Source organism: Oncorhynchus mykiss, chromosome 22 (genome assembly GCF_057628025.1).
Source record: "Oncorhynchus mykiss isolate SJ-2025 chromosome 22, ASM5762802v1, whole genome shotgun sequence".
Taxonomy (NCBI): domain Eukaryota; kingdom Metazoa; phylum Chordata; class Actinopteri; order Salmoniformes; family Salmonidae; genus Oncorhynchus; species Oncorhynchus mykiss.
The window spans coordinates 11,943,379-11,969,430 of NC_143043.1; the positions used below are offsets into that span (position 1 = coordinate 11,943,379).

Sequence of the window (26,052 nt, forward strand, 5' to 3'; positions counted from 1 at the left end):
TTGTCAGGTTGGATGGGGAGCGTCGCTGCACAGCTATTTTCAGTTCTCTTCAGAGATGTTCGATCGGGTTCAAGTCCGGGCTCTGGCTGGGCCACTCAAGGACATTCAGAGACTTGTTCCAAAGCCTCTTCTATGTTGTATTGGCTGTGTGCTTAGGGTTGTTGTCCTGTTGGAAGGAGACCTTTCGCCCCAGTCTGAGGTCCTGCACGCTCAGGAGCAGGTTTTCACCAAGGATCTCTCTGTACTTTTCTCCGATCATCTTTCCCTCGATCCTGACTAGTCTCCCAGTCCCTGCCGCTGAAAAACATCCCCACAGCATGATGCTGCCACCACCATGCTTCACAGTAGGGATGGTGCCATGTTTCCTCCAGACACGCGCTTGGCATTCAGGCCAAAGAATCCACTCTTGGTTTCATCAGACCGGAAAATATTGAGAGTCCTTTAGTTGCCTTTTGGCAAACTCCAAGAGGGCTGTCATGTTCCTTTTAATGAGGAGTGGCCTCCGTCCACTATTGGTGGAGTGTTGCAGAGGTTGTCCTTCTGGAAGGTTCTCTCATCTCCACATAGGAACTCTGGAGCTCTCCCCCGATTGCTTAGTTTGGCCGGGCTGCCAGCTCTAGGAAGTGTCTTGGTGGTTCCAAACTTCTTCCATTTAAGAATGACGGAGGCCACTGTGTTCTTGGGGACCTTCAATGCTGCATCATTTTTTGGTACCCTTCCCTTTGCTCTGACATGCACTGTCAACTATGGGACCTTATATAGACAGGTGTGTGCCTTTCCAAATCATGTCTAATCAATTGAATTTACCACAGGTGGACTACCAATCAAGTTGTAGAAACATCTCAAGGATGGTCAACGGATACCGGATGCACCTGAGCTCTATTTCGAGTCTCATAGCAAAGGGTCTGAATTCTTATGTAAATAAGGTATTACTGTTTTTTATTTTAACGTGTGTCAATCACAATGCACTTGGGTGGGCTACTTTTTTGGCCCATCCTGCAATTCAATTTGGCATGCCTCACTTGCAATTACATTTAAACTTATAGGATACTTTAGATGCATTTATTATTTTTTAGTAAGTTACCGGCTACTGAGTGGAAACAACGTTTAATGTATTTCAACAGCTGAACTCTATTAGACTAACTAAGTGCGGAGATGTATTATAGGTCATGAATCTGTAGGTGACTTCTGTGAATGCTACAGACTTCGTGGCACTGCAGAAAGATCTGTATACCCCTCAATCCAGAGGTTGTGACTTGAAATCCCAGGTGGGGTCATATTGAATGTCAGCACAAAGTAATCATGTGAAATGTACCACTAACCTTAAAAATCCCACACCATTTAATTACTTCCCTTACAAAAAAACACCTGAAATTTACAGTTTCACGTGCAGTTTTCTTTACATGTGAAAACAGAAGAGACAGAAGAGGTCAGTTTTTCCCATGTAGTTTCATGATATCACATGTTGAAATGTTGTCTCCCCATGTTGTCACATTTATTTCACACGAGATCATGTTTTCACATGCTCAAATGTTTTCACATGTGCAGCCTCATGTTATGACATGTTGTTTTTACACGTTTACACATGTTATCACATTAACTAGGATCACATGTGAAATTCATGTGGTTTTTCCGTAAGGGTGGACAGGTGTGAGAAATATGGTGGAAAATCCAGAAAACCTCAGCCATGGTTACAACACCCCAACACTTTTAAATCCTTGAGCAGGAGTGAAAGAAACACTTGGGGTTAGAGAATGGTACAGTCAGCAGGGCTACACAGCGCCTTCAGAAAGTGCCCCTTGACTGATTCCACATTTTGTTGTTACAACCTGAATTCAAAATATTTTTCTTCTTCTCACCCATCTACACACAGCACGCCATAAATCTTTCACATTTATTAAAAATAAAATACAATAATATCTCATTTACATCAGTATTCACACCCCTGAGTCAATACAGTCACCTTTGGCAGCAATTACAGCTGTGAGTCTTTCTGGGTAAGTCTCTAAGAGCTTTGCACACCTGGATTGTACAATATTTGCACATTATTATTATTTTTTATTATTCAAGCTCTGTCAAGTTGGTTGTTGATCATTGCTAGCAATAAATAAACGTCAGGTAGTGCTAAACACGGCTGCTAGAATTTTGACTAGAACCCCAAAAATGTATCATATTACTCCAGCGCTAGCCTCTCTACACTGGCTTCCTGTTAAGGCAAGGGCCTATTTCAAGGTTTTACTGCTAACCTACAAAGCATTACATGGGCTTGCTACTACCTATCTCTCAGATTTGGTCCTGCTGTACATACCTACCAGTACGCTACGGTCACAAGAAAACAGCTGGAGGGCAGGGCTTTCTCCTTTAGAGCTCCATTTTTATGGAATGGTCTGCCTATCCATGTGAGAGACGCAGACTCGGTCTCAACCTTTAAGTCTTTATTGAAGACTCATCTCTTCAGTAGGTCCTAGGATTGAGTGTAGTCTGGCCCAGGAGTGTGAAGGTGAACGGAAAGGCACTGGAGCAACGAACCACCCTTGCTGTCTCTGCCTGGCCGGTTCCCCTCTCTCCACTGGGATTCTCTGCCTCTAACCCTATTACAGGGACTGAGGTGCTCTTCCATGCCGTTCCTAGGAGGGGTGCGTCACTTGAGTGGGTTGAGTCACTGACGTGATCTTTCTGTCTGGGTTGGCGCCCCCCCTTGGGTTGTGCCATGGGGGAGATCTTTGTGGGCTATACTCGGCCTTGTCTCAGGATGGTAAGTTGGTGGTTGGAGATATCCCTCTAGTGGTGTGGGGGCTGTGCTTTGGCAAAGTGGGTGGGGTTATATCCTGCCTGTTTGGCCCTGTCTGGTGGTATCCCCAGACATATCCCCAGCCCTAGGACCATGCCTCAGGACTACCTGGCCTGATGACTCCTCGCTGTCCCCAGTCCACCTGGTCATGCTGCTGCTCCAGTTTCAACTGTTCTGCCTGCGGCTATGGAACCCTGACCTGTTCACAGGACGTGCTACCTGTCCCAGACCTGCTGTTATCAACTCTCTAGAGACAGCAGGAGCGGTAGAGATACTCTGAATGATCGGCTATGAAAAGCCAACTGGCATTTACTCCTGAGGTGCTGACCTGTTGCACCCTCTACAACCACTGTGATTATTATTATTTGACCCTGCTGGTCATCTTTGAACATTTGAACATCTTGGCCATGTTCTGTTATAATCTCCACCCGGCACAGCCAGAAGAGGACTGGCCACCCTTCATAGCCTGGTTCCTCTCTAGGTTTCTTCCTAGGTTCTTGCCTTTCTAGCCACAGTGCTTCTACACCTGCATTGCTTGCTGTTTGGGATTTTAGGCTGGGTTTCTGTACAGCACTTTGTGACATCAGCTGATGGGCTTTATAAATAAATTGGATTGCTTGATTGATAGATAGCCATTTTCAAGTCTTGCCATAGATTTTCAAGCTGATTTAAGTCAAAACTGTATCTAGGCCACTCAATGTCATCTAAGCAACCCTAGTGTATATTTAGCCTGTGCTTATGTAACAGTATTGCTTCTGTCCCACTCCTCACCCCAACCTGGGCTCGAACCAGGTTAGAGCCAGGGACCCACTGACCACATCAACAAGTGCCTCCCACATTTACCCATCGCTCCACAGAAGCTGCGGGCGGCGCTTGCAGAGCAAGGCAAACAACTACTTCAAGGTCTCAGAGTCAGTGACGTCACCGATTGAAAAGCTATTAGCGCGCAACCCTCTAACTAGCTAGCCATTTCACACCGGTTACACTTAGCTCTATTCTGTTTCTTTTTATCCTAAAAAACTCCCTAGTCCTTGTCAATGATAAGCATACCAATAACATGATGTAGGCACCACCATGCTTGAAAATATGAAGAGTAGTACTCAGTGATGTGTTGGTTTTGCCCCAAACATAAAGCTTTGTATTCAGGACATAAAGTTCATTTCTTTGCCACATTTTTTTGCCAATTTTACTTTAGTGCCTTATTGCAAACAGGATGTTTTGGAATATTTTTATTCTGTACACTTCCTTTGTTTCACTCTGTCATTTAGGTTAGTATTGTGGACTAACAACAATGTTGATCCATCCTCAGTTTTCTCCTTTCAGAGCCATAAAACTCTGAAACTTTTTTAAAGTCACCATTGGCCTCATGGTAAAATCTCTGAGTGGTTACCTCCACAACGGCAAATAAGTTAGGAAGATTGCCTGCATCTTTGTAGTGACTGGGTGTATTGATAGAACATCCACAGTGTAGTGAATAACTTTACCATGCTCAAAGGGATATTCATTGTCTGCTTTTTATTTTTACACCATCTACCAATAGGTACCCTTTGTGAAGCATTGGAAAACCTCTGGTCTTTGTGGTTGAATCTGTTTGAAATGTACCGCTTGACTGAGAGACCGTATTGTATGTGTGGGCTACAGAGATGAGGAATCGTTCATAAATGTTAAACACTGTTATTACACAGAGTGTGTCCATGCAACTCATTATGTGACTTGTTAAGCACATGTTCACTCCTGAACTTATTTAATCTTGCCATAACAAAGAGGCTGAATTCTTATTGACTCAAGACATTTCAGCTTTTAGTTTTTGAATAATAATTTAAAAAAATGTCTAAAAACATCATTTCACTTTGACATTATGGGCTATTGTGTGTAGGCCAGTGACACAACATTAATACTTTCTCAAGGCAATGTAGCCTTCCTGGTTGTAGGCTAAGTGTGGATGCCTCTGCCCTGCCAGAAGCTTAACCTAAGCATGGTGGATCCCTTCTCAGGCCATTTCCCCTCTTATCAACTCAGCACTTTAGAGGGGATACAGAGGATCCAGTGTAATCATAATGAATGCGTGTGCCTGTCTGCCTGCGGAAGAAATATGGTTCTGGTTTAACGCCTCATTTCTTTTACAGTGTCTCTGAGGCCCTCTCCCTAACACACACAAACGCTGTCTTACTATACTTGTGAGGACTTTTTGGCGACCAACAATTGATTCCCATTCAAAATTATATTTTCTCTAACCCCTAACCTTAACTCTTAACCCTAAACCTAATCACTAACCTTAACCATAATTCTAACCCTAGCCCCTAAACCTAACATAGCATTTTTACAAGAGTTCTGGCAAAATGTCCTCACTTCTCAGAATTTTTGTTGGTTTACTATTCTTATGAGGACTTCTGGTACTCACAAGTATAGTAAAACGTGCACGCACGCACGCGCGCACACACACACACCCACACACACAGTATACTGTTTTTAAGGGTCTTTGTTTTACACATAACACAATTCAAGTGTACACACCGTTTCCCACACATGTTAAAAGGGCCGATGTTTGGTTGCAAATGTAATCCATGTTCTTTAATTGAAAGTGAAAATATACACAGAGAGCAGCGAGGTGATTGAGTTCATAGGATGATGATCTGCTGGTACTCCTTGCTATCTCTCTGTACTTGTGCTGGGTTGGTTAGAGTGTTGGGTTGGTTAGAGTGTTGGATTGGTTAGAGTGTCGGGTTTGTTAGAGTGTTGGGTTGGTTAGAGTGTTGGTTAGAGTGTTGGTTAGCGTGTCGGGTTGGTTAGAGTGTTGGGTTGGTTAGAGTGTTGGTTAGAGTGTAGGGTTGGTTAGAGTGTCGGGTTGGTTAGAGTGTTGGGTTGGTTAGAGTGTCGGGTTGGTTAGAGTGTTGGGTTGGTTAGAGTGTTGGTTAGAGTGTAGGGTTGGTTAGAGTGTCGGGTTGGTTAGAGTGTCGGGTTGGTTAGAGTGTCGGGTTGGTTAGAGTGTCGGGTTGGTTAGTGTCGGGTTGGTTAGAGTATCGGGTTGGTTAGAGTGTCGGGTTGGTTAGAGTGTCGGGTTGGTTAGAGTGTCTGTCGGGTTGGTTAGAGTGTCTGTCGGGTTGGTTAGAGTGTTGGGTAGAGTGTTGGGTTGGTTAGAGTGTCGGGTTGGTTAGAGTGTTGGGTTGGTTAGAGTGTTGGTTAGAGTGTTGGGTTGGTTAGAGTGTCGGGTTGGTTAGAGTGTTGGTTAGAGTGCTGGGTTGGTTAGAGTGTCGGGTTGGTTAGAGTGTTGGGTTGGTTAGTGTCGGGTTTGTTAGAGTGTCGGGTTGGTTAGAGTGTCGGGTTGGTTAGAGTGTTGGGTTGGTTAGAGTGTTGGGTTGGTTAGAGTTGGTGTTGACACTACCGAACACGTCTTCCAGAAGGACAGAGTAGTTGATGCTCTTCACCTCTGGGTCTCTGGCTTCCCTGCTCCAGTCCACGTTAAACTGTGGACAATCAATAAAGTTGATTCAATTCAACAACAGCAAGACAAAGGGCTGAAGACAAGACAAGACACTGGACTAGGCCCTCATTGGGGATGACAGTTGACTTGCTTGGTTAAATAAAGGTTAGATGTACAAAATGAAATCACTGGCACACTAGTAACGTCCCTGAATGTGGAGGTAGACAAGGCTTATGCACGCCAAATACATTCACAAAACATTACAGCATTGGCATTAAAATAGTGCAATGTTAGTGGTAAAAAAAGCATGTGCATTATTGTTCAAACAGTGTGTTAGCTCCACAGAGACAAGAGTCCCAGGCGGATACAGGTAAATCCCAGGCATCAGCAGAAGACAATCAGGAAAATAACAGAGCCTGGATGATGGGCCAATCAACACAAAGCAAGTCCTCAAGCAGAAATAGGCAACTCTTCTGATGTCATCAGAGTGAGAAAAAATGTGAGGAGGTGAAGAGGCAAAGTCACGGCAGTCATTGTCACTCCTCTCACGTGGGTCTGTGGAGCAGGTTTAGAAACGCAGTTTACCCCACCAGAGGATCCCTGACTAGTTTGGGCTTTAGACTGCATGAGGAAGAGAGGAGCTGGGAACCAGTGAAAGTACACTGCTAGAGAACGAAGAGAGAATGACAGAGACAATACAGACGCACAGGCTCTCACACACACACGCACATGCAAGCTCACGGGCATGCACACACACGCGAAGAGACTGATTCACAAACAGTGCTCTCTCTCTCTCTCAATTCAAGAGGCATTATAGGCATGGGAAAAATATGTTTACATTGCCAAAGCAAGTGAAATGTGAAATAAACAATAACAAGTGCAGATGGATCTTTTTTAGCTGGCTCTGTGCCAAACGCTAAATCTCTCTCATGCTAAATGACCCACTGAGTCTCTCACCTTCAGGGCGTCGTCAGGCAGGACAGGGGGAGCAGGGTTCTCTCTCCAGTTGATCCCTGCCAGAAAGGCATGGTAGTCCATCTCCTCAGAGCCTGCATCAAACCTGGACACACCACAGGACTCTGATGAACTGTTGTATAAGCACACTTCCACTCCCAGTGCTACTCCTCTTTCTTTCAGATCTAATTTCTTACTTCTTGAGGAGGGCCCTCAACAGGTCCTCAGCCAGTGGCAGCTGGAAGGCCTTACAGATGGTCCTGGCCTCCTTGGTGGAGAGATGACCAGTCCTGGATACACAGACCAGACCGGACGAGCACAGATATTAGGCAAGCACAGATGAGAAATCATCATTGATGAAAGGCTTGAGTGTGTGTGTGTGTGTGTGTGCACGTGTATGCATGTGCGTGTGTGTGTGTGTGTGTGTGTAAGAGGCCACAGTTGTTTTCCCTGTGCTTTTGAGTAGTCTGGAGCCAGTCCTTGACATTATGACATACCGTCTTCATTACAGGGGCATTGGATAGGGAGGACATTTTAGACAAATCTGAAACTAACCCAGGGTAACTACATGGCCACATAAACAAGCTATGCTGATTGACCCTGTGGCGTGGCTAGCTATCAATTTCCTTTATGCCACATTTCTACTGTGCATGTGTGTGTGTGTGTGTGTGTGTGTGTGTGTGTGTGTGTGTGTGTGTGTGTGTGTGTGTGTGTGTGTGTGTGTGTGACTGCTACATAATATGCAGGTCTGTGGGGATCATCTGGTTCCAATGCTCCACTCACACACTGCTGGAACTAATTGCTGCTACTCAAGCAGCTAAGGATCTGGGGCCGCTGGCCAACTGATTGATGGCGGGCCGTGACGGTACCTGCCTGTGTGGCTCTGTGTGTGTGGGTATGGGGTATATACACTATATATACAAAAGTTTGTGGACAACCCTTCAAATTAGTGGATTTGGCTATTTCAGCCACATCGATTGCTGACAAGTGTATAAAATCGAGCACACAGCCATGCAATCTCCATTGACAAACATTGGCAGTAGAATGGCCTTACTGAAGCACTCAGTGACTTTCAACGTGGCACTGTCATAGGATGTCACATTTCCAAAAAGTCAGTTCATCATATTTCAGCCCTGCTAGAGCTGACCCAGTCAACTGGAAGTGTTGTTATTGTAAGGTGGAAATGTCTAGGAGAAACAATGGCTCAGCTGCGAAGTGGTAGGCCACACAAGTTCACAGAATGGGACCGGCGAGTGATGAAGTGCGTAAAAATCATTTTGTCCCTCGGTTGTAACACTCATTACCGAGTTCCAAACTGCCTTTGGAGCCTCGGGAGCTTCATTAAATGGGTTTCCATGGCCGACAGCAGCACACAAGCCTAAGATCACAAAGCGCAATGCCAAGCGTCCGCTGAAGTGGTGTAAAACTCACTGTCATTGGACTCTGGAGCAGTGGAAACGAGTTCTCTGGAGTGATGAATCACGCACCATCTGGCAGACCAACGGACGAATCTGGGTTTTGCCGATGCCAGGAAAACGCTACCAACCCAATTGCATAATGCCAACTTTAAAGTTTGGTGGAAGAGGAATAATGGTCTGGGACTGTTTTTCATGGTTCGGGATACGTCCCTTAGTTCCAGTGAAGGGAAATCTTAATGGTACAGCATACAATGACATTCTAGACGATTCTGTGCTTCCAAATTTGTGACAACAGTTTGCGGAAGGCCCTTTCTTGTTTCAGAATGACAATGCCCCCGTGAACAAAGCAAGGTCCATACAGAAATGGTTTGTCGAGATCAGTGTGGAAGAACTGTGTGTGTGTGTGTGTGTGTGTATGTGTGTGTGTGTGTGTGTGTGTGTGTGTGAAAAGTGTGTGTGTGAAAGTGTGTGTGTGCACACCCATACATGTACAGTGAGCTCCAAAAGTATGGAGACAGTGACACATTTTTTCTATTCCAGCACTTTGGATTGGAAGTGATACAATGACTATGAGGTTAAAGTGCAGACTGTCAGCTTTCATTTGAGGGAATTGTCATCTATATCAGGTAAACTTTTTGTACATTCACTTTTAAACTTTATTATTTGGTCCCATATTCCTATCACACAATGATGACATCAAGCTTGTGACTCTACAACTTGTTGGATGCATTTGCTGTTTGTTTTGGCTGTTTTTCTGATTATTTTGCGCCCAATAGAAATGAATGGTAAATAATGTATTGTGTCATTTTGGAGTCACTTGGAGTCACTTTTTTTGTAACTAAAAATATGCTTCTAAACACTTATAGTTAATGTGGATGCTACCCTGATTACAGATAGTCCTGAATGAAAGTCACAGATGCACAAATATCACACCCCCAAAACATGCTAACCTCTCACCATTACAATAACAGGGGAGGTTAGCGTTCTTCTTGTGTGATCTCATGTTGATCACGTGATTTAATGTGAAGTTAATGTGATAACATGTGACAACATGTGTCAACATGTAAAGCAACATGTGATAACGTAAAACTACACGTGACAACATGTGAGCACGTTAAAACACAACCTCATGTGAAATAAATGGTTTCATGTGAAACATGTGATACCATGAATACGATGCTGTATTTTTACAGCAGCATTTTACAGCTCAATTAATATGATGCTGTTTGCATAATGTGGACATTATGGAAATATGGTATATATTTATTGCCAAGAATACACTTCTGCATTTTGCCTAAAGTTGCAGAAGAAATGAAGTAAATATATATAAAAACTTGGTGTTATTTCTAAAGGACAGTATTCTGCTGTATTCTTATTTCAATTACTGTAAAATCTGGTACTGTGACCACAATTGGGACTTAGCCATAAATGGGATTGAAACTCATACCCTCTCGGTTGCTAATAACCTGAAATGTCCTGCTACAGTGCAGCTACACCACCAGATCTGTGAGCATGAAAGAGATATGGGCCACAGACTTATTGGCAAGAATGCGTTTCTGCACTTTGCTTAAAGTTGTCCAGAATCAAGTAAATAATTGTCCAATTATCTCCACCAATGTAAAAGTAGCAGTGCTCAACGACACAACATCGTGAAATACACATTAATTCTTTGGGGATTTGAACTTGCAACCTCATGGTTGGGAGAACAGCAATGTTTCAAACTTTGTAAGAGAACGTGTCAGTAATGAGCTGCACTGCAAAAAGTTTATTGTGAATTTTCCAGTATGTTAATTATTATTATTGATTTATTTTCACCTTAATTTAACCAGGTAGGCCAGTTGATAACAAGTTTTCATTTACAACTGCGACCAGGGAACTTGTTGATGTGAATTTCTCATTTCTTACCTGGAAATTACTATTAAGTAAGTTATTGTAATATTTACAGTCATTTACAGTAACTCACAGGACACTTGCTGCCACTGTGCAGTGATCTACTGTGCATTCACGGACTCTTCTGTTGACAACATGGGCATTACTTTCTGATTGGCAGCATACTGTAGCAGCGGAAGCCTATCAAAAGAGTGCATGTGTAGCTTATTGGAGGTGTGGCTTTCAGCCAGCTCTTTTTGGTCTCCCATGGAAGGGAATGTCATCCCAGTTAATCTGCTGTGTTGTATTCTGTTAATATGTTCTGTTGAAGTCTGTTTATAAGCAAAGCTGTTAATTATGTAGCCTTGTTAAAGGCTGAAATAAGTGCACACACTACAGAAGAGCCACCCAATATTTAATAGCTAGTCTCCATATTATTGTATTACTTGCACACTTACCATACCACCAGGTCAGTGTGATGATTAGTTACAGTAAGTTACTGTGCTTTTTACAATTACCCACTTACAACAACTTGACATTGAGGTCAAAATTAAACATTAACTTCCTGTGAACCAGCTGCCATTCAAGTACTCACAGCTCAGCTCTTGATTGGCACAAGCTCTAACAAAATGTCATAAAAGGTACTCAACCTTAAACACAATGATAAAACCACTTAAACTGGTACATCATTCGGACTGACGGTTGGCACAAATACATCATATTTTAGACCATGCCCTTAAATATGCTAATGAGCCCCCACAAGCACATTGCCCCACCAACGTTTCAAAGTGCAGTATAGCCTCGTTCACATGCTAGTTGGAACACTGAAATGATCAATTCGTTAATTGGTTGAATGCCGCACGGTTGAATGCCGCAACTACAACCAGTTGGCGAGTCAGACATTTCTAAGTTCCCTAGCTTAATGCTGCATTTGTTACCACATATGACTAGGAAAAATACACTTGAACAGCCCTCGAACTGGTAATTGCTGGTGGGAAACTCGCCTGTCATCCTGAGCTCCCCGTTCTCTCACATGCTGACCTCTGACATGACCTACTAAGGAAATTACCTTTATAACAGTATTTTTGCCAGTTAAATGCAACAACAAAACATTATTAATAAAAAGTGATTTATTAATATGGTTTTTGAACACTATAATTTGTTTACAAGCATGATACCTGTACTTTTAGTTTATGGTTTACGCAGCTTGTAGGCCATTAGCCAATCAGTGTTTCTCAACAAGTTGAAAGCACATGAATGCATCCAACTGGTATTTACGACTTCACAACTGGTAAATGACCACCTCCCACATGGTTATGAACGCAGCATTAAAATGTAAAATATTGGGTAGAAAAATGTACCATTATACTAGATTATCTGCACATGTACTCTAAAAGGTACCGACCAATACCATGTGAGTTCCTATTTGTACCTCTGTACTCTTGACCTTTTTGTACACCAGGGAACAGGGTACCGTAACGTAGTTATAGCTCCGACACTGCCAAAGGACCAGCTATGTAGGTGTCGGCTATTGCCTTTTTATGCTTAAATCTAGGCCTTTTGCTCCCGAGTGGCGCAGCGGTCTAAGGCACTGCATATCAGTGCAATAGGCATCACTACGGTCCCTGGTTCAAATCCAGTCTGACTCACATCCGGCCGTGATTGGGAGTCCCATGGCGCACAACTGGCGTAGCGTAATCTGGGGTAGGCCGTCATTGTAAATAAGAATTTGTTCTTACCTGACTTGCCTAGTATTTTTTTATTTATTATGTCAAGTGTCCCTGAACACTGCTACTTCTTTCTTTGGTGTTGTTGGATAATCACACAATTATTGACTTGATCCCGGGAAACTTTTAGCAAAGTGGAGGAATGTATTCTTTCCAATAAATCTGTGGTCGATCGCTGTCATTGTCACAGACCTGGTGACAAAGAAGGGAATTCAGGTTGCTGTCATCTAAGAAGTTGTGAGTTGGCTGCGTACCAAGTGTGCTAACCAATGTTGAGGTCAATTCCGTTTAAGTTCCAGTCAATTCAATAAGGAAAACAAATTCCTGATTTTACAGCATTGAACATAATTGGAATTTCTGAATACAGTTTGTTGTTGTTATTTTACTGACAAAATAGAGTTAGAAATTACCTTAAAAGTTGTTTCCCCCAGGCCGGAGGTCAATGGGGCGACGCACAATTGGCATAGCGTTGCCCGGGTTAGGGAGGGTTTGGCCGGTAGCGATATCCTTGTTTCATCGCGCACTAGCGACTCTTGGACGCTTGGTTGGGTTGTGTTTCGGAGGACGCATGGCTTTCGACCTTCGTCTATCCCAAGCCCGTACGGGAGTTGTAGCAATGAGACAAGACAATAACGACTAACAATTGGATACCACGAAATTGGGGAGAAAAAAAAAGTTGTTTCCACTAATTTCACCGTAACCCAGTAGCCGGTAACTTACTATAAAATAATAAGTCCATCTAAAGTATCCTATAAGTTTAAATGTAATTGCAAGTGAGGCATGCCAAGTTGAATTGCAGGACAGGCCAAAAAGTAGCGTACCTCCAAGTGCATTGCGATTGACAGTATTTACAGTGCCTTCGGAAAGTATTCAGACCCATTTTCCAAATTTTGTTACGTTATTTGTTATTCTAAAATTGATTTAAAAGAAAATATCCTCATCAATCTACACACAATATCCCATAATGACAAAGCGAAAACAGGGTTTTAGATGTTTTGCAAATGTATTAAACATAAAAACACAAATACCTTATTTACATAACTATTCAGACCTTTTTTATGAAACTAGAAATTGATCTCGGGTGCATCCTGTTTCCATTGATCATCCTTGAGATGTTTCTACAACTTGATTGGAGTCCACCTGTGGTAAATTCAATTGAGTGTACCCTGATGTAGACAGCTTGTCTGTCGAAACATTGGTTATTAGGTTATTCAATTATTGCATCTGAGCTCCTAGAGTGTGTGGCTCTCCTTTTCTTTTTCATATTCAATTGATTGGACATGATTTGGAAAGGCACACACCTGTCTATATAAGGCCCCACAGTTGACAGTGCATGTCAGAGCAAAAACCAAGCCATGAGGTCAAAGGAATTGTCCATAGAGCTCCGAGACAGGATTGTGTCGAAGTACAGATCTGGGGAAGGGTACCAAAAAATGTCTGCAGCATTGAAGGTTGTCCCAAGAACACAGTGGAAGTTCGGAACCACCAAGACTTCCTAGAGCTGGCCGCCTCACCAAACTGAGCAATCGGGGGAGAAGGGCCTTGGTCAGGGAGGTGACCAAGAACCTGATGGCCACTCTGACAGAGCTCTAGAGTTCTTCTGTGGAGATGGGAGAACCTTCCTGAAGGACAATCATCTCTGCAGCACTCCACCAATCAGGCCTTTATGGTAGAGTGGCCAGATGGAAGCCACTCCTCAGTAAAAAGCACATGACAGCCTGCTTGGAGTTTGCCAAAAGGCACCTAAAGACTCTCAGAGAGAAAGATGAACGGAGCAAAGTACAGAGAGATCCTTGATGAAAACCTGCTCCTGAGCGCTCAGGACCTCAGATAGAGCGAAGGGTCACTTTCCAAGAGGACAACGACCCTAAGCACACAGCCAAGACAACGCAGGAATGGCTTCGGGAAACAAGTCTCCGAATGTCCTTGAGTGGCCCAGCCAGAGCCAGGACTTGAACATCTCTGGAAAGACCTGAAAATAGCTGTGCAGCAATGCTCCCCATCTAACCTGATAGAGCTTGAGAGGATCTACAGAGAAAAATGGAAGAAACTCCCCAAATACAGTTGTGCCAAACTTGTAGCATCATACCCAAGAAGACTCAAAGGCTGTAATCGCTGCCAAAGGTGCTTCAACAAAGTACTGAGTAAAAGGTCTGAATACCTTGTGATACTTCAGTTGTTTATTTAGAATAAATTAGCAAAAATGTCCAAAAACATATTTTTGCTTTGACATTTGGGGTGATGTGTGTAGATTGATGAGGATATATATATTTGTAATCCATTTTTTAATAAGGCTGTAACCTAACAAAATGTGGAAAAAGTCAAGGAGTCTGAATACTTTCCTGAAGGCACTGTTTATAGCAAAACACTAATACAGTATCGTATTACTGTGTAAATGTACAACACAATGACAAATATTTCCCACAAAACGAACAGCAATTGCTAACAGTGTAATTTCATGTTACATGATTTCACACGTTGAATGTGAAATTTCACGTGATATCATGTGAAAACGTGTTTTTTTGGAACATGTGAAAATGTTTTTGGGGAACAATTGACATGTAACATTTCACATTTGAAAACTTGTTTTTGGAAATCTTATCATGATATTTATTACATGTGAAATAATGTGAAAACGTGTTTTTGGAACACTTCCATCAATCAAATGTATTCATAAAGGCTTTTTTACATCAGCTGATGTCACAAAGTGCTGTACAGAAACCCAGCCTAAAACCCCAAACAGCAAGCAATGCAGGTGTAGAAGCACGGTGGCTTGGAAAAACTCCCTAGAAAGGCCAGAACCTAGGAAGAAACCTAGAGAGGAACCAGGCTATGAGGGGTGGCCAGTCCTCTTCTGGCTGTGCCGGGTGGAGATTATAACAGTACATGGCCAAGATGTTCAAACGTTCATAGATGACCAGCAGGGTCAAATAATAATAATAATCACAGTGACATTTCACATGAGTAAAAGTGTTTTTGGAGCGCTTCACATTTAATGCCCCCGTGCACAAAACGAGGTCCATACAAAAATGGTTTGTCGAGATTGCTGTGGAAGAACTTGACTGGCCTGCACAGAGCACTGACCTCAACCCCATCAAACACCTTTGGGATGAATTGGAATGCTGTCTGCGAGCCAGGCCTAATCACCCAACATCAGTGCCGACCTCACAAATGCTCGTGGCTGAATGGAAGCCCCCGCAGCAATGTTCCAACATCTAGTGGAAAGCCTTCCCAGAAGACTGAAGGTTGATATAGAAGCAAAGGGGGACCAACTCCATATTAATGGATTTTGGAATGAGATGTTCGACGAGCAGGTGTTCACATACTTTTGGTCAGGTAGTGTAATTTGCATCTGTTGAAGTCTATCAAAAGTGTGCGAGTTTGAGCATGTGCAGATCTTGGTGGTAGGCCTATGGAATAATTATTTCTGAATCAGCACTAATTAGATTGAGCAATAAAAGCCCTAATTGTGGTCTTCTTAAATTAAAGTAGTTTTTGACAGTATGGAGCACAACACGAGCGAGTTTAGAAGGGAGGAACTCTCTTAAACTTTTATTTCATATGGCTGGGAACCGCACTGCAGCAAGAACACATTTTTCGCTGGCTGTCCACTGGTCACAAAAACGATGATTAATAGGCAGTTTAAACGTCTTCAATTCAACCATTATTGGGTTCAAATACACGTTTAGATTTGTGAACAGCCACCCACAACAACCACAATCCGTAAGGCGCAAATAGCTAAATGAGAGAGCAGCATGGTGATTCACATCAATGCGCTTTCTAGATATCAATAATAAGTGATATCCGTATCGCCGTAGACTACAACACTGATGTCATCCTTACCTCCAAGCGTTTATTCAAGTTGGATAATCTTTGGATGCCAACAGCAGTCGCACCATTGGAAGGCATAGCTTTGACTGTAGCCTACAAAAGCCTATTCCTGCTCCTGGTGGTTCATCATAGTGGTCTCTGATTTGTGGTCAGACTTGCTCAGGCAGAACCAACTTAAAATTGCAATTTTTTCTATGCTGATTCGAATGCACTTGAGAAAACAGAAAGGTGTCAGAAAACACTCACGCAAACATCCTTTCTGATTTTAAAAGTAATCCTAGAAGTAATCATCTAGTTTTTCTAAATTATGTGTAAACATGTATCTGTAAACATGTGATCCGTTACTCCCCAATCGTGTACATGTGTGTGTACCTGCGTGTCCACGTCCCTGTATGTCTGTGCCTGAGTGTGTGTATGACTCCCTACCTGTGTCGGTCCTCGTGTGTGAAGGCTCTGGTCATGTCGGAGAAGCTCTCAAAGTGTTTCTTGCGTAGGTGGTCCTGAGCCACAGCCAGCATGAGACCCACCTCTGCCTCGGGCTGCTGGCGCTCACAGAAACAACGACCGAGCATCATCACCTCGTGCTCCGACAGACCACACTCCAGACCCACCAGAAGGCCCCTGGCAAACACACACACACACACACACACACACACACACACACACACACACACACACACACACACACACACACATTTGCTTCAAGGATCTGCTTATAAACTGCTTATGAACACTATAGTTTGATGACTACTAAATCTTGGTACTGGGGCTCTAGTTCCTGGCCTCAATCTCATTTGGATCTGGCTTTGTTTTTCTGAATCAGAAAACACCCAAATCAATCAATTGGGACCATACTGTAAACGGCTGTCTAGAGAGAGAAGAGGAAGAAAGAGGAGTGTACTACCTGAAGGGTTCATAGGGGATCAGTCCAGTGTTTCCAGGGTCACTGAGGGCGAGGAACTGTTTAATCTCATTCTGTTTGTCCTCAGGGATGGAGCGGATCTTACTGATAATGGAGCCCATGTTAGCCCTGGGGAACTGGATAGAGAGGAGAGGACGAGATGAGGAGAGGAGAGAGAAAAAGAGAAGAAACAAGAAAAGAAGAGGAGAAAGTGCATCCCACCTCCTCAGCGTGTTGCTCCATGTAGTTGAAGGCGTACTCATCAGCGTCGATCAGCTGGAAGCCCTGGTTGTTGAGGCTGATCCTGGCTCCTACATACAGGTCCTGGGCACTGAAATACTGGGACATCTCACTCTTAAACAGCTCCTGACCAGGCTTCTTCACTCTGCCACGCTCAAGGAACTTACCCGCCAACACACCTGGAGCGGGGTGGGGGGGTGGGGCAAAGAGGGGGATGTTTATGTGTGGAATATGTGGAAGAAGTCATCTCAACCTGTCAAAGTACTGCGGAATCCCCATTAGTATGTCTACTTGTCTCTTATGGGTATTCTAGAAGTGTCGACTAATAGCCTGGTCCTAGCTAGCCAAACGGTCCCTACCGGTGTTCCTCTGAGGCGGTTCGTACACACAGATGGTGTCGTCACTGAGGTAGAAGGAGATTATGAAGAGTCTATCTCTGTCGATGGGATTTTCAGTCACCATCTTCCCCATAAACCTCAGCACATTGCTCTCAAGGCCCTGTCTGGTAGGGGGAAACACACACACACATGCACGCATGCAGACAAGCAGGCAGGCACTCTCTCTCTCACACACACACACACACACACACACAGACACACACACACACACACACACACACACATACACACACACACACACACACACACACACACACACACACACACACACACACACACACACACACACACACACACACACAGCGGGAGGAGTTAACATATATCTAGACACTTACAGTAGATACAGCATCTAAGAAGCATACATATTACTGTCAAGTGTCTACAATGTAATTCTCAAATTTAGGCTGTGAGGCAGTGAAGTGAAGCTAAAATGTGTAAATTTGGTTTTGTAATCTATCAATTTGACTCTATAATGAGTGAGAAAGTTAGGGGGAAAAAGCTTACCTCTCACCATTACCAATAACAGGGGAGGTTAGCATTTTTTGGTGTGGTATGATCTTTCTCACTCATCGTTATTCACAATTGTCCATCATCATGGCAGATTCCACATTAATGTAGAGGTGTTCAAGAGCATCCTTTATTCTTATTTGCAAAAGGTTTGTAGTCACAAGTTTGATGTAATCATTGTGTGCTAGGAATATGGGAGCAAATACTAAACTTTGGACAATATTAATACACTATTAGTGAATTTGTCAAAATACTGACTTCTTCAAATGGGGGGACTAGACACATAAAGTGCATTCCTTTCTAAATGGTAAAACAGATATGTACTGTCACCTCATAAAACATTTGATATCAAATCCAAAATGCTGGAGTATAGAGCCTAATTTATACATTTTAGCATCATTGTCCAAATAAAATACAGAGGGGAGTGAATCAAGTTTTTTTTTTAAAGAGTAAAACTTATGAGAGGTAAGTTACAAACGACAATGTCTTACGGCACTTTGACTTGAACTGTAGTGACCTATCCTAAGTAGTATCTCCTGAGTGGTGCTTTCTTGACTCTCACCTGTCTTTCTCCATGAGCTTGCGGAAGTCTTTCTGTGGGGGTTTGGGCAGCAGGCCCTGGCAGGAGCACAGAGAGTCCTCTTCAGAGCCAAAGCCATTGTAGGGAGGTACAGGCCTGGGGGGCTTAGGGGCCAGAGGTGCCTTGTACTGTACTGGGCTGAAGTCCTCTGAGAGAGAGGACAAAGAAATGGATAAAGAGATATATATACACTATATATACAAGGCCAGCATCCCGGAGTCGCCTCTTCACTGTTGACGTTGAGACTGGTGTTTTGCAGGTACTATTTAATGAAGCTGCCAGTTGAGGACTTGTCTGTTTCTCAAACTAGACACTCTAATGTACTTGTCCTCTTGCTCAGTTGTGCACCGGGGCCTCCCACTCCTCTTTCTATTCTGGTTAGAGACAGTTTGCGCTGTTCTGTGAAGGGAGAAGTACACAGCATTGTACGAGATTTTCAGTTTCATTGCAATTTCTCGCATGGAATAGCCTTAATTTCTCAGAACAAGAATAGACTGATGGGTTTCAGAAGAAAGTTATTTGTTTCTGATCATTTTGAGCCTGTAATCGAACAAACAAATGCTGATGCTCCAGATACTCAACTAGTCTAAAGAAGGCCAGTTTTATTGCTTCTTTAAATCAGCACAACAGTTTTAAAGCTGTGCTAACAAAATTGCAAAAGGGTTTTCTAACGCTCAATTAGCCTTTTCAAATGATAAACTTGGATTGGATAACACAACGTGCCATTGGAACACAGGAGTGATGGTTGCTGATAATGGGCCTCTGTATGCCTATGTAGATATTCCATAAAAAAATCTGCCATTTCCAGCTACAATAGTCATTTACAACATTAATGTACACTGTACACTGTATTTCTGATCAATTTGATGTTATTCTAACGGACAAAAAATGGGCTTTTCTTTCAAAAACAAGAACATTTCTAAGTGACCCCAAACTTTTGAACGGTAGTGTATGTATATACAGTACCAGTCAAATGTTTGGACACACCTACTCATTCAAGGGTTTTTCTTTATATGTACTATTTTCTAGATTGTAGAATGATAGTGAAAACATCAAAACTATGAAATAACACATATGTAGAAAATAGTAAAAATAAAGAAAAATCTTTGAATGAGTAGGTGTTCTAAAACTTTTGACCGGTAGTGTAAAAATCTATATATAGACAAGGAGAGACGGGGGGGGGCAGATAAATAGATCAATAGAGAGAGACAACAACAGTTGAAGGAAGAGAAGAGCAAGAAGGAGAAAGAGTAGAGATGGAAAGAGAAGGCAACAGGGGTAACAGTAACCTATATAACCTTTGACCCCCTGAGGTCCCCAACAGGCCTCTCCATCATTGATCGGCTGTGACTAATACAGAGAACCCCCCCATAGCCAGCCTAACCTAACCTAGCCTAAAAACACATGAAGGGGGTGGGGGGCAGGGTAGGGTGGGGTGGACTGGCAGTCTAACGCCCACAGACAAGAGTTTGGTTACTGCAGACTGGTTGAACCCCCCCCCAAAACCCTCCCATCTACAGATAGCGGACACCATTTTGATGGCGCAAAGCGTCAGATATGTTGCCGAAAACACAAGTGCATGAATCATGCTGATATCGGCTTCATTTGAAAGCTTCTCGCTCAGGGAGGCCAAATGGCTGGCGGCGGTGGGGCGATCACTGGTATCTAGTGTTGGTCAGGGCCAGGGAGACAGTTAGGCCTGGGGCTGTTATCCTCACTTTGAGCACCTGGAAAATGTTATACATCTGAAATCTATAATTCCAAATCTTTGTTAACTATAATGTCAGTGCTGCAAACGCCACTCTATCACCCAAGTCCACCATTGTTGATCCAGGCCTGGTTACTGTAAAGCACTTTGAGACAAATGTTGTAAATGTTGCGTTTCATACAGTATATAAACACAATTTGATTGATTGTCAGGGATTATTGTAGGGCTCACATGGTTTTGATACAATGGAGAGAATTGTAATTAATAATAATAATAATAATAATAAAATGATTATAATGATGTTATTTTAATCTCCAACAGGTCACAAATTGAGCCTTCACTAAATCTGAATGACACAATCTGAATTAGGGATATGGAGAGCATTTAAGGGTAAATGTACAACATTTTCAGATTATGGGAAATACTTGACAGTGGCACTGAAAACAGCAAAATAACATTGACATTGTAAAACAGGGGTACTTGAGTTTGAATGGTCAAGGTAGTGAAACTAACAGTTTATTATAGTTATACTGACACCCTGTGGTTATACACCAGAACCGCAGGTGATGGACTTGGGTGTGGGATATGGCATCGTGTGTGTGTGTGTGTGTGTGTGTGTGTGTGTGTGTGTGTGTGTGTGTGTGTGTGTGTGTGTGTGTGTGTGTGTGTGTGTGTGTGTGTGTGTGTGTGTGTGTGTGTGTGTCTGTGTGTGTGTGTGTGTGTGTGTGCGTGTCTCACCAATGCCGTATTTGGAGCGGTAGAACTCTTTGGTGAAGTTGTCACAGTCACAGATGACCACCCTGCGTCCCCACACGTTGACCATGCCCCCCAGAGTCAGGTCACTGTCCTTATAGAACTGCTCATGGACCGCACCTGTCTGAGAGAGAGAGAGAGAGAGAGAGAGAGAGAGAGAGAGAGAGAGAGAGAGAGAGAGAGAGATTAGCTGAGAGTAAGCTCCCATCTTGCAGTTAAATTTGCTGGATCAAACTGATCCTGTACACTCAAAGAAACAGAGATAAAACTTTTGGAAACAAACGGCTGTTTCTACAACATCCCTTACAGTCACATAAACCCTTGGCTTATTTTCCGTATAGCATTCAATATGGACAAATTTGTCCATTTTTTGTCTCTAAAAAGACTCCGCAACAGCACCTACTTTGAGGCTGTCCAGGATGTAGCGTCCTCCCTGGCCCATTGGACCAAAGACGTTGAGCACCGTACGGTCTGTGATATCTCCGGGCTGACGCTTGGGGTTGGGAGAATGCTGCAGGAGAGAACAGAGGAGAAAACACACCAATGGAGAAGAGTCAGAAACACACACGCACACACACACTTACACGATATAGAAACACGCATGCCAAGCTAAAACACACATACACACGCACTACAGCAAACCACACAACTCCAAACACTACACCAACCACACCACACTACACCAAACCACACCACACTACACCAAACCAAACCACACCACACTACACCAACCACACTACACCAAACCACACAACACCAAACACTACACCAACCTCACCACACTACACCAACCACACCACACTACACCAAACCACACAACACCAAACACTACACCAACCTCACCACACTACACCAAACCACAATACACCGAACACTACACCAACCACACAACACCAAACCACACCACACTACACCACACCACACTACACCAAACCACACTACACCAACCACACCACACTACACCAAACCACACAACACCAAATACTACATCAACCACACACGCACTACACCAAACCACACAACACCGAACACTACACCAACCACACCACACTACACCAAACCACACTACACCAACCACACCACACTACACCAAACCACACAACACCAAACACTACATCAACCACACACGCACTACACCAAACCACACAACACCAAACACTACACCAACCACACCACACTACACGAAACCACACCACACTACACCAAACCACACTACACCAAACCAAACCACACTACACCAAACCATCACCATAACCACAGCACACAGATTGGCTGGTACTTGCCTCCTGGTTCTTGGTCATGGAAGCAACATAACAGGGAGAAAGAGAACGAACATAGACTGACCAAATCATCATCATTTGTCTTGAGGGACAGATTTAATTTGTATCTGGGGAGAATCGTTATGTCCAACTGGCTAGGAGGTTCAGATGCAACCTTTCAGGATGACATTTATAGAAAGGCAAACAGCTTGACAATCACTGGATTTTACAAAAGGAAAACAACTGGAAAGGAACGATGAGTTAGTGTCTGAACAGTGACTAGAGAAGAGATGAGGAAAGATGCTTCAGGGAGGCTAGATGTTACTGCAGACCGGTCAGAGTGGACGAGAGCTCTGTGAGGGGGGAGGCCAAAGCCATTCAAGCAGAAGAGGAAGAGAGCCACCTTTCCTCTTGTGACTATACTTCAACCAAAACATATCACTCCCCTGATACAAATGCTGCAAAGCAGCGAAACAATGGTAGTTTAGATTTCCTATCTTCTGCCCTTCCTTTAATTTCTTGAACGTTAAGGCAAAATGTAGATTTCCGCCTAAATAGACATTCCCAAAAGTAATTATTTTTAATGGGATGGCCATAAACACTAACTTGTAATGCTGCATAGTTTTAGAAAGGTTTGGAACTAACCTTTATGGTATAAATAGTTTAAAATGAATCACTTTTGAGGACACAAGTACATAGTACAAATATTATAAAAATATAGAAAATCATATGAATATAAGGCTTGAAATTACTGACACGTTTTCTAAAAAAGGTAACAATCAAATTATAAACAACTTAATATAATATTTCACCTTTATTATAACTGTAAAATAAATATTAGAATATTAAGTGACTACAAATTTGGCCCCGTTTCATATAACTGACAACAGAGCATTTTCTGCCAAGCATCCTCTGAGCGACACAGAGACAACATTCAAATATTTGAAGACTCGTTACAACTTCATCTTTCCGCACAATGTGATTTCGTACCTCTGTGACCAAAACAAAGTGGTCGTGTTTCAATTCTACAAAATAATGTAGCCTTTTTTCATGTTGAGAGCTCTAAATCCGTCTGAGAATATCACAGCAAGATAAAAACTCAGCTGCTGGATTCGCTAGACTGTCCCCTCTCCTATGCAGTCTCCCAGGCTGAGTTCCATTGCTCAGAGGCAGAGCAAATCAATCATTTGTCTGGATAGGCCAGAAAATGTGACACGCCACTCCCTATGCAAATGAGGGGTGTGAAACCTGACACTGAAAGTCAACTCTGCTGACAGAGTGGTAGTGGAAAGTGTCTGTAAGCTTTCTGCTCCAATAAGGCAGTGGTTCCCAAACTGTGGGGAGGACGAAATTCGGCAGTGCAGTTTTCCTCTTGTCATTGCAGACGTTAGAGAGCCATTTATACAGTAAGTTGTCAGGAATGTTCAGATCAACTAGCCCATGTCAAGTAACATTTTTTAGCTAGGTTTTGTAGCCCATTGATTTTGTTGTAATGTCTGAGTCACTCAGACATCACATGAACACACATAGGATATGACAGAATGTGTAGAAAGCAGGAACTTTGCTTTAAAATGGCAACAACAAAAAACACCTCATGCTGGATGCACCCCAATTATGGAAAAGGCGACCCGAGTGAAAACGTTTGGGAACCATTGCTTTGTACACACATTTCCCATCTAACCTTGGGCAGCTTGCTACGGTGCAGAAACTTGGGGGTGGCATCCCGGCCTGAGTTGGGGTAGATGACCTCCCTGATCTCTATGGTGTCATCGGCCAAGAAGTAGTGCAGGGTAAGCTCGCGCGGGTCCCCAAACATGTTCTCTGAGTCGTCCCAGTGGCAGAAGAACCGCAGCACATTGCGGTCGTGGTCCAGGAACTGCTTGAGCGTGTCCAGCCTCTCGTATGGACGAAGCGGCTTCATACTCTTCTCCATCTGTGGATACACAGACTGATTATTGATAATACTGTATACTTTATCAATACATAAAGTCTACAGTATACAGCTTGGTAGCTACAGATAGTGTCTGTATGTATAGAAGTAATGTAATTGTGATAATATGCCAAGGCTGGCACCTTGGCATTAGATCAATAGCAAAGCACTATGTTCAACACAGAAGATGGTACCACTAAATCCATAATGTCACCTTCTCTGTTATACCTCTTTTCCTCCCTCTCACCCTCCCTCATTCCCCCTCCTCTCTAATCCCACCTCTTGTCGTAGGTTGCTGTAGGGGTCCAGGGGAGTGGAGGTGGGGGGGTTGAGCCGTACCCCCATCTTCCTGAGGAAGTTTCTGGTGAAGTTGTCACAGTCAGTGACCATGAAAGTGCGTGAGTACAGCACCATCTGCTGGTTGATGTTGAAGTCGTGCACCGTGTAGAAGCACTCATCATCTGGAGGGGGCAGTGGGATGCGGTGCCGACGAATCAGCGTTCCTGAAAATAGGAAAAAACGATTACATTTTTTAAAATTTTTAGATCTTGTCATAGTTAAACCTCTTTAACATAGAGGGCTTTTCCTGTAATCATCCGTCTTTTTGCAGGTACTGGTTTCTGTTTGAATAGGGGGTAGAAATTCAGGTAGATCTCAATCAGCAATTTACCTGCTCATGACCTAAGTTAAAATACCTCACCTTGTGGTATTCCGCTGTTCTTTAATTCAGGCTCTACCACCTGGATGGTGTCGTCTTCCAGGTAGAAATAGATCTTACACTTCCTGACGCGGTATTTCTCCTCTCGCTTCTGAGGCACAGCCTCCTGGAAGAAAGCATTGAAGCTCAGCACCTGAGGGAGAGGGAGGGATGGTGAGAACGGAGCAGTCTGTCCAACTCAGTCTGTCTATCTGTCTGTCTGTTAGTCTGTGTGTCTGTAATCTACTGCACCTTTCAAAGATTATTTGGAAAGCACAACAAACATTCAATGACAGACCTGCTTGTCAAAGGCCACCCATGATGGAGTGTCACTGCCCTCTCCATTGGGAAAGACAGAATAGTTTGGTTGAGACTTCTGGCCCAACAGCAACTCCCCTCCAATGCCTGGCTTCCCTGAGCCCACCATCATGCGGACCCCGTTGGAATAGTCAAAATGCTGGGACTTGTGGAATTTGTCTTTCCCCAACTGGATGAAAGGATGTCACAAGTCAGTCAAGTAAAGACTAGAGCCATATTCAGAGAAAATATTATGGTTTGTGGCTTTATTTATTTTTATTTAACCTTTAAGTTTAGAGGATAATGTCAGAAAAGCAGGAATTCATCATATTCAATGTGTTTTCTTAAGGTTCTTGCAGCAAACAGGAATGCATTTTAATGCAATGAACTTGCACAATCTATGGACGATGCTGCTAGGGAGCATGCTAGCATAGCTATGCGTTGTTCTATTCGTCTCAATTCGCAAAATAGGCTAACTGGGGTCAATAATCCAAATCATCTCAAATGTATCCACTAATTTAACAGGAAACATTGCACAAAACTTACGTTTTTGTTGAGAGAATTTCCAGGCAGCATCGGCAGTGCCATAGTGGCATTAATTGGGATATAAATATACTTTTCCCTCCGTCCAACTCGTGAGAAGTTCTTTCGTCCTTCCCGTTTGAGGTTGCCATGGAGCGTGCTGTTATCTTGCGTTGCCCGGCAACAGTGCAGTGTCAGAATCCAGGGTTGCAACATTTTAGCAACATTCTAAGAAAATTGTAATATTGC

The 26,052-nt window shown here is 43.2% G+C and overlaps 1 protein-coding gene across 1 annotated transcript; it reads right to left on the bottom strand.

The window, feature by feature from the left end:
• Positions 1-5,335: 5,335 nt before the first annotated feature.
• Positions 5,336-25,974, bottom strand: efhc2 (EF-hand domain containing 2). Its single transcript, XM_036958692.2, has 15 exons — positions 25,828-25,974; positions 25,283-25,471; positions 24,988-25,138; positions 24,567-24,790; positions 24,039-24,290; positions 21,502-21,609; positions 21,084-21,222; positions 18,620-18,785; positions 17,512-17,654; positions 17,135-17,331; positions 16,916-17,049; positions 16,438-16,632; positions 7,364-7,456; positions 7,170-7,272; positions 5,336-6,255 (listed from the first exon to the last, which is right to left on the bottom strand). Exons 1-15 carry the CDS (start codon positions 25,867-25,869, stop codon positions 6,118-6,120), a joined length of 2,274 nt encoding a protein of 757 aa, XP_036814587.2. The 5' UTR covers positions 25,870-25,974; the 3' UTR covers positions 5,336-6,117.
• Positions 25,975-26,052: the final 78 nt, after the last annotated feature.